Here is a 20311-nt window from a genome sequence, read left to right on the forward strand (position 1 = left end):
TCCAGCAGAGGGCGCCACCGCACACGGAAAGCTGCTCTGACAGGAGCTCTGACTGACCTGCAGCCACACACGAGCTTTATTTATTTAAGAAAACAAGCTGCTTTAATGAGAAACAGAGATTTGCCATCGTCTGTCTATCTGTCAGGTGAACTTACGGTCCACTGAGCAGCTTCTTCCCGAGCTTTCACCACATCCTGTTTAGTGAAACTCACACATTCAGTATAAAATACATGAATAAGACTGTTGAGAATTCAAATGTGTGTGTGTGTGTGTGTGTGTGTGTGTGTGTGCGCCTCATGCTGCGTCACGAGGGGAAGGGCGGTGCCCTCAGGTAGGCGCACCAGCAGCGCTCACATCACCACAAACACACACAGTCCCACACAGAGGAGCAGTGTGTTCAGAGCAGCGGTGCCAAACACAAACACACACACATACACACACACACACACACACTCACGATCCTCCGCTCAGACTGAAGGACGAACTGCCCGAAACGGAGCCGAAAATAGCCGGAACATTTGGAAATATCGAAACAGGGAAGTTGGATTCGTGTGGTTCAGTGGCGGAAAAGCGAGCCGGTCAGCAGCATGTTCAGCTGGGTCAAACAGGAGCAAGGTGGCCGCAACAAGGAAGGAGAGATGTACCAGACGGTGACGGAGGGACTGCAGAGCCTCTACACCAAGAAGCTCCTGCCGCTGGAGGAGACCTACCTCTTCCATGACTTCCACTCCCCGGCCCTGGAGGCCGCCGACTTCCAGAGCAAGCCCATGGTGCTGCTGGTCGGCCAGTACTCCACCGGGAAGACCACCTTCATCAGGTACCAAGCAGCCCCGGCGTGGGCCCGCTGAGCCCGCTCGTGTCATCAGCGTTTTTATCTGTAAAGTTGGCTAACAGGGCAGAGAGTCACACCTCATGTGGCAAAAACACCTTGATCAGGTGCTGGATGAGTTCACGCGCCGACGCTGTCGTAATGCCAGATCTCATAGGGAAATCCTTCCATTTAAGACTCTCTAAATTATACATGAGAATACAGACGTAGCAGTGCGTAATCTGAGATGTCACCTGAACGTGCTTATTTTTTATGGTAAATTCGGCTAGTATAAAATGCACCGTACCGATCTCTATGTTAAGAGGCATGTATAAAGAGTCAGTTTGTGATTTGGCTCCTAAATGATTTTCCTCGGTGACATTTAGTCAGTGGAAGCAAAACATGAAACTTGAAACAGCGTTGAAACACAAAGTGTTTGGTGACTGGGGTTTATGCCGAAGTGGCGAGTGTGTCCTAAAGAACAATAAATGTCTCGAGACAAAGCCTGTCCAAATGACGATTGATCTTAAATAGCATAGTTTTTCAGTGGAATTCGGCATGGATTGCCTTCAGCGCCTTGGCATTACTTAACCTTGGTAAGAGAAAAGAACATTGACTTTTATTGTGAAATCCAGTGATTACAGTCTGGCCTTTGCTTAATTGACTTTAAAAGTTCGTGTGGTTTGTACACACATGCTCAAACAAATCCCCTCCAGCTGTGCCTTCCTCAGACTTAAACTGGGACACGAGGACTTACTGGGTTTCACCTTCCTGGTCCTCGGGGGATTCGAACCAGCAACGCTTTGGTTTTTCTTTGAGCCGGTCAGTTTGTCTTCATGTGTTCAGAGTGCGTAGTGCGCCGGTGTTGGCTTTTGGGTTCTGTCGTCCCGCCTGTCAGCTGATAGGAAAGCTGCATGAGTTTTTCTCTGTGTCTTTTGGATTGTCAGCTGCATGTGACTGATGTGCCATTGTTCTGTGTATTTATTCAGTGTGTGCCTTTATTCTCTGATGTTTCCTGTGGCTTTCTCTTGTTGTTGCTCAGTTCCATGTGAAGCCGAGAGGCCCGATGCAGAACAGTGAGACGTTGGTGTTTTAAAATAAACATGAGGGCGCAGCGTTTGGCAGGTCTGAATGGGACTGAACTGAGGTCCTGTTCTGGGGTCTGTGGGACTCTGTGAGTTCACCTTCGTCTGGATGTCAGTCAGTCAGTGTTGGACTGATGAACACAGGATGTCATCTTCATCAAGCCCGACCGTATCACCAGACACTTCACCATCAGCTTCATCACTTCACTACATTCATTTTTTTAAATGTTTAAATGAAAAAACTAACATTTCCTTTCAACTAGTGAATGAATTCAGTGTCTGTGGAAAGAGTGAAGGAACATTTTCATAACCTCAGGCCATTTAGATCCTGGAGGATGGCATGTTGTCACGAGTTAAAGAGCTGATCAACACCCCCCACTCCCAACACGCACACATGCACACACGCACACACACACGTATGAGTAGAAGAGAAAGCATGAGATGTGTTGGTAATGTGCGTCTGTTTGGTCAGAGCGTTGGTTCAATGAGCTGATTGATCGAGCAAGAGAAAATCAGTGAACGACAAAATCAATAATTGCCTGAATGCTCAGCTGTACTGTTCCAACCTCTCAGATGGGAGTTTTGTTGTTGTTGTTGTTGTTGTTGTTGTTGTTGTCGTCTTGGACTGTGGCGTTGGCTAACACCAGACTTCATATCAAAATCCTCCATTTCAAACCTCACTTGCGTAGCAGCACAAGAGGAAGAGGATGTTAAGTCAAACCAGCAGGTGTGAGAGAACAGCAGGTTGTTAATGTTGCCTGCTAAACACTACTGGAGCCTCTGCTGTGTCCTGTGTGGACCCTAACTACATCCACAATATCCCGAATGTTTCCTAACAGCAAGGGGGCTTAACAGGCAGATTTCTAAATGGAGTTTGGCACAACTTTCAGTAAGTCACTAAAGGTGATTAACATGTCAAACATTCTGTGGTTCCCGCATCCTCAGACTCACAGCTTGCTGCTTTTCTTTGACTGTGGTGGCAGAAGCCAGACTTCATATCAAAGTCGTCCATTTTAAAGCTCTCCTGCTGGTGGAGTTTGGTGTAAGCTGACAGAATGTGAATGGAGCAGGATGATTAGAAAGTTTGTGGCTTGGTTATCGGTGGAGCTGTCTTACAGCGGCTGCCCGGTCACCTGAACCTGCTGATAACTGCTGCCACGTGCTGCAGAAGGCGCCGCAGCCGCAGCAGCAGCCGCGTGTTGAGCGTGTCAGAACAGCCGACGTCAGGAAGCAGCAGAGCGAGCGGCGTGGTTTCACCTGGAGCTCCGACAGCAGAGGCGAGCTGTGACCTGCACACGCTCAGCTGCACACCGACTCTTTCTTTGTCTCAGTCATAATGTTTTTAACTGTGAGCTGTTTATTAGCCTGACCTGACCAACACCTGTGAAAGACAAACGTGGTCACCTGAACGGACCGAGACGGCAGCATAGCAGGTTCACAGGCGACTTTGTTTATCAAAGTGTCCTTGAAGGCAGCAGTTTGGCCTCTGCTGAATTATCACACTGTAATGGATTATTGATCACCATCTGTAAACAACAGTAGGGTAAAATGAAGGAGACTACGGTGGCCTGAAAGGAAAGCAAACAAGTGGTCAGACTGACTGAGAGCTGACGTCATCACGCTGGAGTTCCAGTTCACTGAACTTATCTCATGTCTGTGGTCAGTGTGTGTGTGTGTGTGTGTGTGTGTGTGTGTAGACCCCACCCTGCCCTGAGGAATGCTATGAATCATGGGAACTAAAAAGAATGTTATGAATCATGGGAACAGGTTGCCAGTAAATTGCAGAGTGGACATATTTAATTCTTCTTCTCCTCTCTGGCGGAGGTGAAGTGAAAGCAGCAGAGTTAACGTCACACATCATACTGCATGTCTGCTTCTCTTATTCGTCTGTTCTCTTCTGTAGTCCTCTCCTTTATGGTAGGAGCTTTGTGAAATATAACAGGAAACTTTCTCAGACTAGTGACTTGAAAGTGTCTGAAAATGAAATAATTCTCATTATTTAGTGAAAGTTTCTCATCAGCATGACACACAGGATGGTTTTTTCCATATGTGGGTATTGTAGAAGGTGGCATCAGGACTGGATTAGTAATGTGGGTCCCCCGTTCAGTTGCCCACTGAGCCCTGCTGTAGTTTAACCTCTGATGGTGGGCGGCCGGGAGTCAGAGCATCTGGCCAATCAGACGCTGCTGATCAGTGCTCAGACTGCAGCTGATGGCGGCGTCCCAGTGGTAGTCCCTCTGGATGATGACTGAGGCGTGTGACTGAACCCCGGTTCAGGCTCTCTGGTAGTTTTCCAGTCCTGTCTTTTCCCTCTTTGATGTCCACGTCTCACTGCGACAACAGGAAGTGAGAGGACAGAGACCCGCTGCAGCCGTCTCCCATCTCTTCCTTCCTTTCTCACTTTTCTTTAACTGTGTGAGAGGTCGACGAGGTCAGTGTTGAGATGAAAGGACAGGCGGACGCTACAGTCTCAAGCTGCTGGAACCGTCTCCCTCCCAGCACGCTCACGCATTTGGCAGAGAACCCGGGGTTACGTAGTGTGTGATGTGACCACCTGTCTCTCTCTCTCTCTCTCTCTCTCTCTCTCTCTCTCTCGTTGCAGGTACCTGCTGGAGCAGGATTTTCCGGGGATGCGGATCGGTCCCGAGCCGACCACAGACGGCTTCATCGCGGTGATGTATGGCGAGAACGAGGGCGTCGTCCCTGGCAACGCTCTGGTGGTCGACCCCAAAAAGCCCTTCAGGAAGCTCAATGCGTTCGGAAACTCCTTCCTCAACAGGTGAAGACACTCTGCAATTCAAACCAATCCAAAAGTCCAACAAATGTCTGCTCTCTGAACTGCAAACTTTCATTTAAAAAATTTCTCTTCTGAAAGTGTGTCGTAACTCACACAGTCACATAATTTAGCCACAAGCTTCAAAACGAAAAACAAGTCAAATAAAAGCAGAGAAAGCTGTGACAGAATGTTTTAGCTTGTGGGCTCCCAACTGAAACACACACCTCAATAAAGTTCAATCAGCGTGACCTAACGTCACTTCAGTGCCCAACATGTCGTCAGGTGTTTCACCCCATCGTCTCAGGTTCAGCTTCCACAGTGAGGTTAAGAGGATTGAGCTGAAGCTGACCGTAATAACGTGATGAGTTCTGCTCAGCGGGACTCTGAACAGAATGAAAACGGTCTCGGTTGCTGAACTTTGCTCGCTGATCTCCAGGATCATCGATCACCTTCGTCGCTCATCATTAAGGTTCACCTCATCTTTCCTCGAGCAGCTTGTGAAACCAAAGGTGAATCAGATTGAGCTCTGAGTGACTGACCTGGTCCTCCTCCAGGAGAAAGTCCAGCTACGATCCTGAGACTTTCACTGGTACAGGACTCAGTGGGGACTGCAGACCTACACGAGGTCCTGACAGGCTCTTTGCGTTTCATTCCACCCCGCCTGCGCCGCGGCCGTGTTGTCTGCTCTGATGATCGATGGTGGAGCTGCAGAGCTTCATGTCGCTCCTCACACGAACCAAAACACTCCAACGATAACACGCTCCGCAACAGAACGGGTCCTGTTTGAGTAGAATATAGAGTATTAGAATTACTGTTGTCCTTTGAGTTCGTGCTGCGTTCAAGTCATATAAGTTGCTCTGTAAATGTGAAATGCTGAGCAGGAAGAGGTTTTCACCTGATGTTAGAACCTTTTCTGCATTACCTTTGATTATTGATCTGCGTCTTTGTTCAGAATCACATACTGTGTAATACGGTACGTGTACTCTCTGTAAACACACTGTGATCTGAATGAAGTATTAAACTACTACTACTTATTGTCACTGTAGTTTCATCCTCGTAATGTTGATGCATTAATGTGCTGCAGCACGATAACAAGAAGTTATCATTTATCAGTTGGTTTTCACTTTTTCTAAAATTGTACAGATCAAATGCTTAATCGATGGTCAAGAAAGTAATCTGCAGATCAACTGATGATGAAAACACACACACACACACACACACACACACACACACACACACTCATACTCATCCTGCAGCTCTTCACACGCCTGTCACTGCTTTCCTCAAAACATTCACAATATGGGAAATGACCCGTTCACCTTGACTGATGTGTAAACACACACACACACACACACACACACTCACACACTCTGTTGACTGTCAGACTCCTCAGGCCTGACAGTTCATACTGAGGGTTTAAATTTAGCTAAAAACACTCCGGTCCAAGCGTATTTCCTCTGTCCAGAAATATTTGTAAGAGCAGCAGCGAGGAAATGGACCCTCAAACTGTGTGCGTGTGTGTGTGTGTGTGCGTGAGTGTGTGTACTTGCTGCATTCCTTCAGCCATGAGCCCCGTCTTCTCCTGATGTGATAGAGGAACCAAAATAAGTTATTGTTTCCAGGGGAAGCATGTGTGCGTCAGCACGTGTCGGCCGTTCTGTTTGTTCCCGCCTCGAGCTGCTGAAGCCTGTCAGCTAAATTTAACTGGATATCTATTAGAAGGTGACGGGGAGGCCTCACACACACTCGAGCGACGTCTGTGGGGATTTTAGTCTGAAACCAAAGCAAAAAAGGGAAAAGCCCTTTAAAGGAGCAGTTCAGCATGCTGGGAAACTTCCTCTCTCTGTGGCTCAGGATGTGATTAGCGTAGCTTAGCATAAAGACTGGAAGCAAGCGTGTCTCAGTCCAGACGTGACTGTTGGATGGATCAACACAACTTCTGGTTCAGACTTGAACTGAACAATCAGTTAATTAAACAATGAACAGTAACATCAGCTGATCGGTTTTGTAGCATTTAGTGGTAGTAATTAATAAAACCTAAAGCCACATTGTCACATCAGCAGTAAAAAGTAAAATCTCGGTGTCAGTTTAGAAGTTTAGAATAACCAGTTGACAGAATGTTACTCAGTTTACTCAGAGTAGTGTAATTTTGAGGTTCTTGTACTTTACTTAAGTATTTCTGTACTTTTTACTCCACTACATTTAACAGATTCATATTTTCAGTACAAAGCATAAACATTATTATATCTACTGTTGTATACTTATATACACACACACTTGCTCTATCGGCAGTCAGACAAATGTTGATAGTTGTAAAGATACTGAATACCAGATTTGATAATTAGTCCATTGCCAATAGTGTTGATGATCGAATTTCCTGTCTGAGACAAAACAAGACACCCGAAGACATCAGCCTGGACTGGATATAAGTTAATTTATAATAATTTATGATTTTAAAAAACTCAACAGATCAACAGGCTGACAGTTCAGGCAGTAAATCCTCCAGACAAACTCACAGCGTCGACACCCAATTTATTACACGATGCTGACGGAGACGACGGAGCTTCACCTCCATCACACTGATGATGGATAATCATCATCACTTTGACTGTTTGATATTTAAATGCTTTAACAAAAACTGTGTGTGTGTGTGTGCGTGTAGGTTTATCTGCTCTCAGATGCCCAATCAGGTTCTTCAGAGCATCAGCATCATCGACACTCCTGGTATCCTGTCAGGAGAGAAGCAGCGAATCAGCAGAGGTATGAACTGTGTGTGTGTGTGTGTGTGTGTGTGTGTGTGTGTTTTAACTGACTGTTGGTACTTGTCGTTGACGTTGTTGCATAACAGTCCTTGAGGTTCTTTCACTTCCTCTTATTGTATGCAGTCGGCCTGCAGGGCTCGTCCTCCCGTCACTGGTTAGCATGTTATCATGTTGACATAAAGTGGTGCTAGCATTGTCATTGTGAGCGTGTTAGCTTGCTGATATTAGCATTAGCTCACAGCCTAGCAGGCTCTTAGATTCTTGAACCCCTTTCACACTGTTTTCAGCATGTGGCTTCTGTCGTGCGGCATTCATCCGCAGGTCACATGACTCTGCGGCAGTCTCTGGTATTGATGAGGTAGTGATGTGAAATGTGACACCAGCATGGACACGCTCAAGACCTTTTCTTAGTGAGCTGATTTAATTTTTACACGACTACTGGACCCACCATCAGGACAGAACTTCTACTTGCAACCAACCAGGCAGATTTTTGTGAATCATTCCTGCTCTCCAGAGGATGAACCTTTCAGAGTTTACTGAGCACATGGCCTTTCCTCTGGCGCCACCCTCAGGACACACCTTCAACATTCTTGTGAAATTCTTCTCCCCTCTTTTGTCTCACTTCCTGTTTCGGGTCTCAGTCTGGTTCCTCTGAGGGAGCACAGCTGCTGCTGATCTTTAACCACAGAGTTCATAAATGCAGATCTGAAACAGAGAAACTGATCGACAACATCCACACACGAGCCGACCTTCAGGGACGTGTTTGATGCTGAGAGTCCAACACGTGAAGTGACTGGATGTGAGGCTTCTCTGTCATTTGTGTAGTTCAACTGTTTAATTCAAAAATTAAGGTTTGAATAGATACATGGATAGATAGATAGATGCTTTGTTGATCCCGAGGGAAATTCAAGGATAAAAGTAAACACAAAGAGATTTTATATTCAGTGCTGAAATAATTTCTGTCAGGTTGTTGTGGTGTGTTCTGGAAGGTTTTGTGTCGAGTTTTGTATTGACTTATTAATATTAAAGACAGAAGCTTCTGTTACCTTCAGTTCAGGAAAACGCAGCAGCTGATCCGCCTGCTGGCCAAACCAAATTGTCTTTTGGTTGTTCACTTTGTGTACCATTTCGGATAAGTAAATAATAAATATGTGAAATCAAAGTTTTGATTTTGTCACGTGAGGGTTTTCACAGCCCTCTGTATTGTCTGCAGGTTCTCTTGTTCCTCTCATTCTGAACGTACTTCCATTGAGTCAGCCTGGATGACAGCAGCAGTTAAAAGCCTCAGCTGTATGGGTGGACGGAGGGACGGAGGGATGGAGGGATGGAGGGAGGATTACAGGCAGGGCCACAGGAAGCAGTGGTGGGGCGTTCCCTCCATCTGGAAGCACTTAGAGCTGCTCAGCTGAGGCTGAATTCCTCCTGAAGACGTTCAGCAGGCACACACACACACACACACACACAGGGAGGCTGACGTCAGCAGACAGATGAACGTCCACCATGCGGACTCTGAAGCTTCAGTGAGACCAGCTCCTGCTCTCTGTGTGCTTGTCTCGCTCATTAATGTTGCCACAAATCTTTGACTGTCAGCTATTAGTTAAAAAAATCAATGAGGTGTTTTTGAGAATCAATTCAGTACAGAACGCAGTATTGCAGTACTCCAGGATATCGATGTCCACTTCCACGTCGTGGTCACCATGTGAGCTGTGAGTCACGTGCTAACACACTCCAGTCCTCTGCAGCAGTGACAGCCGTCGTTCTCAGCTGTTAAACTTCTTACTCAAATACTCAAGTACTTTACACTCCTGCGTCTCAGAGGTTAATATAGTACTTTTTACTACATTATGTTTGTCTGACAGCTTTGATTGCTTTTCCCAAAGAGTTCAGGAGTGCTGTTTCCTGTTTCCTGTTGACCACCAAATGAGGGAAGACAGCAGAAATGTTTTAGAAAAGTATGGATGTGAACGTAGTAACCGCAGGAAGATCTGATCAGCTGAAGAGGATCTGAACAGGATCAGGAGTTTTGTACTGTTTCTGAGTTTGCAGACGGCCATTAAGACCTTTCCTCTGTGATAAAGCTTATAGTTAGTGCTGGTTCAGGTCTCTAGTTATGCTGCTATAGGCTCAGACTGCCGGGGATCTCCCATGATGCACTGAGCTTCTCTCTCCTCCTCTAACTCTCCTTCTGCACACATTCATGTCCCATTAATGCAGGTTACCAACTCAGCTTCTTCCCTGGAGTCCTTGTGCTTTCTGGTCTCTCAGGTTCTCATGGATCGTGGTTGGACCTCCTGCTGTGGTCCTGCTCAGCAGATTACTACTGTTTAGTCATAATCTATTTTAATTCTCTTACTGCTCTGTACAGCTACTACCATTATAATTACTACTATTGCTATCATAATCACCATAGCACCTTCGGTATACTTCATCATTATCTACAGTTCAATAACTTCTGGTATTATTGCACAGCTATGCATCTCTGCTTGTGAGCTCCTTTTCTCACCTCCACCCCCCTCTATGTCTCTCTGTCTGCCCCCCCCCCTCTCTCTCTCTCTCTGTGTCTCTCTCTCTCCCCCTCTCTCTCTCTCTGCCGCCCCCCCCTCTCTCCCTGTCTGTCTCTCACATTGGGTTGGGGTCTGCTCTGAGGTTTCTGCCTGTTTAAAGTCAGTGTTTCCTCTCCACGGTCACCAAGTGTTTGCTGAAGGGAGAATTTTGGCTTCTCTGAAATGTAATGAAAGAGTTTGGTGTCGACCTGCTCTGATTGGACGGTGTCATGACGTTACTTTTGTCGTGAATTGTAAGTGAACTGAATTGAAGTTGAATTGAATTAGTGTCTTTTGGAAATAAAATGACTCTTTATTCGTGATCAGTGGACGGACGCCTGAGTCTCACAGCTGTGGGGACGTGTCCTTACAGTGTGAGGAGGGAAGCTTTCCAGTTTGGCAGCAGACTGTCTGCAGGGTGGAGCTGCTGTTTGCCCGGTTGGCTGTGGGCTCGCTGGTCTGCTGCCAGTCCTCCACCCTCAGAGGGCGGAGTCGGACTGCAGCGTCAACACTCACGGTCAGACGACAGCTAAAGGCTTGTTTCTCTTTACTGTTCACTTCATCTCCTCTCCTCCTCTCCTTCTCCTTCTCCTCCTCATCCTCCTCCTCTCTCATCCTCCACCTCTCCTCTCCTCCCCTCCTCCTCTCCTCCTCCTCTCCTCCTCCTCCTCCTCCTCATCTCCTCTCCTCTCCTCTCCTTCTACTCCTCCACCTCTCCTTCTCCTTCTCCTCCTCCCCCTCATCCTCCTCATCTCCTCTCCTCTCCTCTCATCCTCTTCCTCTCTCATCCTCCACCTCTCCTCTCCACCTCTCCTCCTCCCCTCCTCCTCTCCTCCTCCTCCTCCTCTCCTCTCCTCTCCTCTCCTCTCCTCTCCTCTTCTCTTCTCTTCTCTTCTCTTCTCTTCTGTATTTCAGTGAGTCACTGTTGAATCTGAGCCTTACTTAAATTCTTAAATCTCAGTTCTGAAGTCCTCTCGTCCTCCTGGGATTTCAGCCAATAGAAATCCCTCCCTTCTGCCCCTGGCTCTGTTTTTTTTCTTTGGTCCCACCCAGTCAAGTCCAGTAAAGTTTGGTCCTGGTTTAACTGGTTTGATCAGCTGAAGTCCTGATCCAGTCACGCTAGCTGTTTCCTACTGCTTCCAGTCTTTATGCTAAGCTAAGCTAACCCCATGCTGGCTCCAGCACACAGACATCAGATCGAATCCATCTCACTCTTTGAGAAAATGTGAATTATTTTGTTCCCTAAAATGTAGAAATGTCCTTTTAAATGTATTTGTCCGGGACTATTTAGTATAAAAACATTAACCAGCACCTCATAGACTGCCAGAGGTCTTCACTGGTTTTCCACTGGAGCGAGACTCAGCCAGTCGGAGACACTCTGACCAGGAAAAACGTCTCCTGAAACCAGAGAAGGTTTGGTTGGAACAAACAGTTGGTTTTTATCAAAGTATTCCAGACTGAGCAGAAATGAATCCATTCGTGTTGTTTGGATGAGGGTGAGTGTTGGTGTTGGTAGGCTGAGCGTCCATCTCGTGATTCAGCTGCTTTGAGTGTGTTAGGAGTCAGTCAGGACTCCATTCATTTACTGTCACGTTTCCTCTGCTGAACTCTGTACGTGTTTCTTTTTCCAAGACATCAACACGGTAAAGAGGAAGTAGTATTGTCAGCCTGAAGGTGTTTCCTCTTGAATAGGAAGTGGAACATGTGAAGTAATCAGTTGTCGTGTAACAGAAGAAGCAGTTCCTCTGTAAACCCAGCAGGAGGCGTTCCTGAAGCCATCTCTGCTGTGTCCTCTGGCCGGCGTTCAGCTCTAACGAGTCCCGTAGGTGCAGGAAATTTCCCGGCTGACGACTGTTGTAACTGCTGGCTCGCGGAGCGTCGTGTCTCCGGTGCCAGAGCTGAGGCTGTAGGTGTAACCTGAGGCTGCCGTCACGCCTGACACCATCGCACATCAGTTATTCATGAGGGGACGATTCCAGAGAGGACAGTCTGGTCTCAGGGAGGACAAGAGGAACTGGCTGCACTGGGATCAGAGATTCACCGTGTCAGCAAGTCCCTACACACACACAAAATGCCACTGCTCAGGTATGTGTGTGTGTGTTCTGTCCACAAACACTCAGGTGTGTGTTGGCCTGCAGGCATGTTGTGAGTGTGGACAGCAGAGCCTTCATGTTAAATGTTTAGGTTCAAGTCTGATGCAGGAGGTCCTCGGGCCCCCCCCCCGCACACACACACACACACACACACACACACACACACACACGCATACACGAACACATGTGTGTCAGGCTCCGGCTGGACGTGTTGACTCTGTCTGAATGACAGGCAGGACTGATGTGGACGGTGACGTGTTTACTGAAGGTGTTTCTGGGTGTGCGTGTCCAGGTGGACTGGCTGTGATCTATAGTGGTGAATATAAACCCAGACAGGTGTGTGTGTGTGTGTGTGTGTGTGGTGTAAACTGTGGATCTTGGAGGTGACATTTGACAGGTGGCCAATGTCAACTCGTGTGACAAAGACTGCTGAGGCTGATGGGAATTCAGGACTTCCTGTCAGGACGTCAGCAGTCAGTAAACGACAGACTGATGTCAAACTCCCTCCCTCTCGTCCCTCGTGGTGTCTCTCCAGTCAGACGCTTTTGGTTTTGTGGCGTCTTCCTCTAACACCCAGTGTCCACAGCAGAAGAAGCTGCCCTGAGGTCTGTTTCCTTCACTGCACCACCTGCTCAGCCTGAAGAGGACGACTGAAGGTCATCTGAACCTTCTGTTCAGCTTTTCCTCTTAAACTTTAAACACGTTGGTCACCCACTTATAGACGAACCACACCCAGACTGCCACAGATCACCTTACACACTCACACACACACAGACTCTTTCAGTTGGTGTTCGGGGTTCCAGACGTTCCTTAGACGGTTGAGAGACTGTGGATGGAGTCGGCCTGGTGTTCGCTGTCAGCCTCCTGTCAGAAACCTGCTGCTTTTGTTCAGAGTTGTTTGTGATGTGATGAAAACCCAAAGTCGCTAAACATTTCAGACTCTCAGGACAAATTTTAATCACGTTGTATCTGACAGTAATTTTACTGATTAATTCAGTCTATGGAAAGTTGGCTTTGTCTTAGCAAAAGTCAACATGGAATTTATAGCGACGTACAAGAGGGAAGAACATTTGTAATGTTTGAACCAGATAACATTTGAATTTTTCAGATTTTTGCTTGAAAACTGATTAATTGGTGTTCATACAGACACGATGAGACGGTTGATGATGATTAGAATGATGATGATGATGGTCACCCTGCAGGTTATGACTTTGCGGAGGTCCTGCGTTGGTTCGGCGAGCGGGTGGACCGGATCATCCTGCTGTTCGATGCCCACAAACTGGACATCTCTGACGAGTTCTCTGAGGCCATCAAGGCCTTCAAAGGACAAGACGACAAGATCCGAGTCGTCCTCAACAAGGCCGACCAGGTGGGACGACGCAGGGTGACGGAGAAATGGCTTCGTCGCTGTCAGACAGATAAAATAACTTCCTCTTCTTCACCTGTGCTCTCAGGTGGACACACAGCAGCTGATGCGGGTGTACGGCGCCCTCATGTGGTCGCTGGGGAAGGTGATCAACACTCCAGAGGTGGTGAGAGTTTATCTTGGCTCCTTCTGGGCCAAACCCCTGCAGAACACTGAGAACAGGTGAGGGAGCAGCACTGTGCACTCATTCACTCATTCACTCATTCACTCATTCATTCACTCACTCCTTCACTTCCTCCTCAGGCGTCTGTTTGAGGCAGAGTCTCAGGACCTCTTCAGGGACATCCAGAGTCTCCCGAGAAACGCGGCGCTCCGTAAACTCAATGACCTCATCAAGAGAGCGAGGCTGGCCAAGGTGAGACAGGAAATGACATGTTGTGTTTGGAGTTAACGCCGAGCCGTTCTGGTTTTCTTTGTGCAGAGTTTTCTTTGGAATTTTGGGAATTTCCTGGAGTGTTTAGTTGTGTATCAGTCACGGAAAAGTCAGATGCTTGTGTTTCTGATGGTCGTCAGTTTCCTCTCTGAGGGTCCGGCACACAGAGGGGGTGCTTAGTGTAGCTTAGCACAAAGAGTGCAAGTAAAGGGACACTGCTAGCCCCGCTCCATCAAAAGAAAATGGAGTTAGAGTTTTATTTTGAAAAGGAAAATGCAGGAATCAGAAGACGCTTCTACTTTCTACTTCTCAGAAAGCAGAAGCGAAACTGAATTTAAAGATTCAGTGGAAAATGAGCTTTGAATTGTTCATCACTGAGTCCAAACTGATCCTGGAGTTTTGTTTGGACCAACCACGTGAATTCTGCTTCCTGTGAGGCTCTGAGTCATAAATCAGTGGCCTAAAATGTGTGTGAGAGGTGTTTTCGATGGAGGCTGGAGGTAAACGTTTCTGTTGGTCACTTCCTGAAGAAAACGACTTCCTTCACGAAAACTTTTCTTCTTTCATGTTCACTCTGACAGCAGGACTGATGGTTGCTTTCAGCTCTGAGCCTCTGCTGACGTCACTTCATTCGCGTTTCTCTCCCTCCCCAAGCCTCTTCATCGTTCACCTCACCTCCATCACTTCCTGTGATGTGGGCGTACTGAGTGACATGTCACATGGAGACTTTGTGTTATCTCACGTTACCTCACCAGGAGGCGTGTGTGTCACCCAGATTTTTGTATTTCTGGGCTGGTAGCGATACAGATTATTAGTGAGCGAGGAGACCGATAGCTGATGTTTGGAGCGCCGTACTGGTTCAGGGAGGCCACAGTGGGCACACACAGGACCTCTGGAGCTCTTTCTTATCGCTGCTGTAAGTCTGAGCTCTGACTTTCAGTAAACAAACGTGTCGACACTCTGACCTTCCTCTCATCTATCACAGAGTATTTCAGTCCTTCCTCTCTCTATTAGCGATTGATTAATGGCATCGATGTGCTCAGAAATTCAATGACCTCACTCCCTCCTTTTATACCCCCCTCCCTTCCTCCCTCCCTTCCTTCCACCTCCCATAATGCTGTGGGCCTCTACGAAGGATTGATGGCTCTCTGCCCCGCTACATTCCTTCCTCCTCCTCCTCCTCCTCCTCCTCCATCTGTAGCGGTTTCCCTCTGACCCGGCGTCTCTCAGTCTCCTCTTTTCCTCCTTCACTCATACAACTCCTCCCTCATCAGTTTCATCCACACTTCAGGTTATATTTTTATTTGAACAAGAGAAAACCCTTCGCCTCCCTCTTGTTGTATTTCTGTTTGTTTTCAGAACAGCGACCCCACAGAGGAGTCGGTTTGGTGCAGAGTGAGACAGCTAAGTCAACAGCTACTCAGGGGATTTCAGTAAAAATATGTGAGCAATGTTTACAATGAGTCAGTAAGAGACAAGAAGTGATGCTCAGTGCTCATTTAATGGGGCACCAAAGCCAGAGTCAAAGGTGCAGTAACAGTAAGCGATAATGTATTGTGTGAAGTCAAAGCAGCCATTAAGAGTGTTGGACACTTCATCGCTGAAGATCCCTGCGCTCTGCGGGGGAAAATGATGACACCAAACTCCCTCCAAGAAATATGACGTGTTAACAAAGTCTTCCATTTACGCAAAAACGCATCACTTCAGAAACACACGATGAACGCATCACATTGAAACTGCTTTTCTGTACAGACTGCACTGTTTTAATGAGAGGCGACAAAAGTTGTCTGTGGAGGTTCTCAGTCATCCAGGTCGTATTTACTCAAAAGAGTTCAAGCAAGGCGTCTGGACTTGTGAAGATAGGCTTGAAGACGTTTCGCTGCTCATCCAAGCAGCTCCATCAGTTCTGAACTGATGAAGCTGCTGAACTTCATCAGTTCAGTTTCCTCACTGAAAGATGTTCTAGTTGGGGAATCGGATAGACACCAAAATAAAGACCAGCTCACTGTAAAGTCACCACGAAGTCTAAACTCTAACGTTTTGATCACCAGAGAGAAAGTGATTTAATGTTGTCTTAGCTGTCCTGTGTTCACCTCAGGCTTCCTCTCTGCTCTGTGACTGAGGAAACTGTTGTGTAAACAGTGTGGAGGCTGAACGCTGCTCAGCTGAGGTCTGACTGCAGGGAGCTCTGAGTGAGAGTGTGTGTGTGTGTGTGTGTGTGTGTGTGTGAACTGTCTGGTTTCTGAAAACAAGGAAATGTTCAATTACTGAAACGATGAAACAGTGATTTTTCTGGTGGGTGATCTTTCCAAAAGTGGGACTGTTCCTTTAACCACCAGCTGATTTTGTTCGATCTTTTTCATAACGTGGATCCAGAATCGTGTTGATGAGTGTGAATGCGTCCTGCAGGTGCATGCCTACATCGTCAGCTACCTGAAGAAGGAGATGCCGTCTCTGTTTGGGCGGGAGAAGAAGAAGGAGGAGCTGATCATGAGGCTGCCGGAGATCTACACCATCCTGCAGAGAGAGCATCACATCAGCCCCGGAGACTTCCCCAACGTCACCAAGATGCAGGTACATTCACCAACAGGAAGTGACATCAGAGCTGCATCATGAAGGCCATAAACTCATCCTCCAGTAGTGGACGAAATATTCTGAAGTATTATTACTTTAGGTACAATTTGCTGCCAATACTTGTGTATTTGTGTATTTGTACTACTTCTATCTTGTACTTCTTCCACCTCTGCAGCCTGAGTAGAGGATTTTAAAAATTGATTTGCCTGAGAACAAACAGTGACCTTAAGATGACAGCAAACACATTTTTTAGTTTTACTGAAGTCAGAGAGGAAGTGAGCGCTGTCACTGAAAACACACACACACACACACACACACACACACACACACAGAGCTGCAGCTGGTCTGTGGAGATGCTGCACTGCAGGTGTGTGTTCCTCAGCTACACTTGTATTTATTGGACTACTGGCAAGAGAACGTGTTTCACATTTCTCAGTTCCCTGTTGAGATGAGAACTCTGAGGACACACACACACACACACACACACACACACACACAGTCCTCCTGCTGTGGTCTTGCTCAGAGGTCAGAGGTCGGCAGAGGACACTGCGTTCAGCTGCAGGAAGCAGCTTGTTTGATTCTGCTCAGTCTCATCTTGTGTCATCTTGTTCTTTCAAGTTATCAACCAATCAGCTTTGTTCACCTGTGAAGTCGTCCTTTCTGCAGGACAGTTCGTCTTGTTTCTGGGCTTGTTCTGTCTTTGGTTTTTGTCGCCCCCTGTCAGTATCCAGAAGTAACTACAACAAACAAGAGGCCTCATCTCACAGCCTGATGCTAATACAAACAACACTCTTCCTAAAAGAGAGCAGTAAGATAACCAATCAGAGCAGAGATCCAACACAAGAGGTGACCTACTGGAAAAGTAAAACAGATTTTATTTATCAGAATCAGAAAACTTTATTGATCCATGGGGGGGAAATATATTTAGTATTTTTCTGCAAATATTTAATAAGAACCTCATACAAATAAAATAAGACTGACACTTTTTTTAAAATATTTTACCACAAGAAGGTTCTTCAATAACACACGTCTGTGTGTGGGTCATGTAGATCAACAAAGTATAAAGTGCTTTTAAAAGCCAACCAACAAGGCAGTAAAGTTTGATTCAGTTCTGATTTGAAGGTTTGTGCCTCCTCTCTTCCAGGACATGCTGCAGCACTACGACTTCAACAAATTCCCGTCTCTGAAGATGAAGCTCATTGAGTCGGTGGATAAGATGTTGGCCACAAAGATCGCAGTTCTGATGGCGATGATCCGGGAGGAGGAGTCCAAGCAGCCACCGGCCATGGTGTCTGGCGGCGCTTTCGAGGGCTCCCAGGATGGGCCCTTCGGTCAGGGCTACGGAGAAGGCATCAGCGCTGGGGCTGACGCCGAGGACTGGATCGTCAGCCGTGAGAAGCACCGCTACGACGAGATCTTCTACATGCTGATGCCCGTCAATGGCAAGATCACCGGCGTTAACGCCAAGAAGGAGATGATGAACTCACGGCTGCCCAACACTGTGCTGGGGAAAATCTGGAAGCTGGCCGACTGCGACCGCGATGGCATGCTGGACGATGAGGAGTTCGCGCTCGCCCAGCACCTCATCAAGATCAAACTGGAGGGCTACGAGCTGCCCAATGAGCTGCCTCCCCACCTGGTGCCCCCGTCTCACCGCAAAAACCCCATCGCAGACGCCCTGTACAATCACAGTGAGGACTAGAGTGCTGCCAGTGTGCCAAACCAGATGTAAAAAATGACCACAGAGCAACATTTCTGCTGCTGATGTTCAGACTAACAGAAGAACCAATCAGCACCCTGCCAGCCACAGAAGGTCAGAGGTTAAAATTTCGGATTTACAGATGAGGAGCTTACCGCCAAGATGATCTTCAGCCGTCCCCAATTTAACTGCTAATCATATGTTCAAACAATCTGCACCAAAGAAGAAAAAATCTAATGTAGCTTCATATTTTACAAGTTTAGCTTTAACTTGATACTTTTATTTTGAAGGAGGATAGTGTTGATTGTCTTGATGTTTAACCAACTTCCTGGCTTAATGTGCCTTAATGTACCCTAACCCTAACCCTTTGTGTCTGTATGCTACAGTATGTGGGCAGCATGTGAGCAGCTTCAATAAGCACCTACATTATACATTATAATGACTTGCTGTAACTTTCTGGAAGTTTTCTGTATCTTCTCTTCCTCCTGCTTGTTCCTTCAGATGAGTCCAAAATAAGTTCAAAAGGTTTCCCCATTTCCATTGATCTGAATAATTTATTCTCTAATATAATGTCAGAAGAGTCCATGCAAACACAAGTGTTTAATCTGAATATGCAAATATATTGTAACATTATAAATGACAAACACTTCAAGTTCCAGAGTCATATAGACATCTGCATTTCAGAGTCTGTCCTGTTTGAACGAGAGGACAGTGGAAAAGGCTGCTCGCTCTGCTGCTGCTGTTAACTTGTCCTTTGGGAAGGCCGACGTCCTGAAACGTGTTGCCATCCACAGTTTGTGTCGGTTTCCTCACGTTGTAAACGGCAGCAGAGGAGAAGAGCTGGTGACCTCTGACCCCTGCAGACTGCAGACTTTCCTCCTGATGGAAATGAGGGAAACACATTATCTGTTTTGTTTATGGAGCTAAAAACAAACTGCAACGTATGACGTGTTAAAATATTATTTCATGGTCCCAAGAGATCTTTAAAACCAAACATAAAAAACCACAAATATGAAAATTCTACTGCATAACAAAGAACATCTAACTGTCCATTGGCAAGCTGTGCTACCCGTAGCTAATGTGGACACGCCTGTCAGTCTTTTCATTTTCAAACAGGAAGGTTTACAGCAATAACAGAGTCACAGCTACCATCAAAATCCACAATATTTTTTTTGGAATATTTTTTTTTTAATTTTGCTCTGAGTGTGCCTTCGAGTCCAACAGACAGTTCATTTGTTTAGAAAAGTCATCTTTGTCTTTTCTGTGCAAAGGAGCTGCCTGCCGTCAGTCACAGATCCAGACATTAGCTAACAGCGTTATGAATGGTCAAGGTGTGTTTAAAGTGAATACGACTCCAACAGCTGGACTGATCAGTTTGATGGATTGGAGTCATGAAGCCTTTGGATGAGTGCACATTTTTCTTGGAGTTAACTTTGTGTGCTCTGCCTCTGAAATCTGCTTTGCGTTCAGTCTGAACACACCTTCATAAGTTCATATTAATGCACATCCTGTCAAAGGCATTTCAAAGTTAAATTTGCACATTTCCCCAGCAGTGCCTCCCCATTTCCAAGCATTTTCAGGTTAGAAAAGAAGCTTTTTTAGGTTGAGTCTGGTGAGGACAATGTGACAGCAGTGCCTTTTCAGTTCAACACGCCTCAGTCAGGCGTGTCGCGATGCTCTCTGTTTCTATGACGGGACTGTCGTCGTCCTTGAGGACTCAGCGGATGCAAGGCTTCTGTTCAGTGCCTTTAACATGCAACTATACTGCTCAAACTCTGTGTATTTTATATTTTCATTAGGGAACATCTGTAAAGCCATTAGTCCTGCCTATTTCTGATTTAAGCACCATAAAATTCAACATGTGACATCAGCTGAGTGGGGGTCTATGGAGCCTGGACAGAGGCTCAGTTTGTGTTTTCTGTGTGTAAAGATACTTCTCTCAGTCAGACTGTACATTCAACAGAAAAGTCAGATTAAATCCTCGTTTATCTGAATGTAAGAGTTTTTATTTTTGTGATTTTAGTGCATTTTGTATTACTGTTTTTTGAATGTTACTGGTCAACAGCCTGTCACTGTGTTTGAGGATGTTTAACTCATGGCTTCACCCTGTTAGCTGAGGTGGAGACCAATAAAGTTTATTCAGTACATATACTCAACATGTTCTGGTGGTTA

At 46.4% G+C, this 20311-nt stretch overlaps 1 protein-coding gene across 1 annotated transcript; it reads left to right on the forward strand.

The window, feature by feature from the left end:
• The first annotated feature begins 358 nt into the window (after positions 1–358).
• On the forward strand, positions 359–20295 carry ehd4 (EH-domain containing 4). Its single transcript, XM_046413815.1, has 8 exons — positions 359–817; positions 4496–4672; positions 7332–7429; positions 13270–13436; positions 13522–13655; positions 13737–13848; positions 16276–16440; positions 17585–20295. Exons 1-8 carry the CDS (start codon positions 588–590, stop codon positions 18140–18142), a joined length of 1641 nt encoding a protein of 546 aa, XP_046269771.1. The 5' UTR covers positions 359–587; the 3' UTR covers positions 18143–20295.
• The last annotated feature ends 16 nt before the right edge of the window (positions 20296–20311 follow it).

Source organism: Scatophagus argus, chromosome 15 (genome assembly GCF_020382885.2).
Source record: "Scatophagus argus isolate fScaArg1 chromosome 15, fScaArg1.pri, whole genome shotgun sequence".
Lineage (NCBI taxonomy): Eukaryota > Metazoa > Chordata > Actinopteri > Scatophagidae > Scatophagus > Scatophagus argus.

Excerpts from the sequence above, each read along its gene's own strand:
- ehd4 (XM_046413815.1), top strand. The coding sequence starts at position 588 with ATGTTCAGCTGGGTCAAACAGGAGCAAGGTGGCCGCAACAAGGAAGGA. Across the intron at positions 818-4,495 it reads GGGAAGACCACCTTCATCAG|GTACCTGCTGGAGCAGGATT; the intron begins GTACCAAGCAGC and ends CTCTCGTTGCAG. Across the intron at positions 4,673-7,331 it reads GGAAACTCCTTCCTCAACAG|GTTTATCTGCTCTCAGATGC; the intron begins GTGAAGACACTC and ends GTGTGCGTGTAG.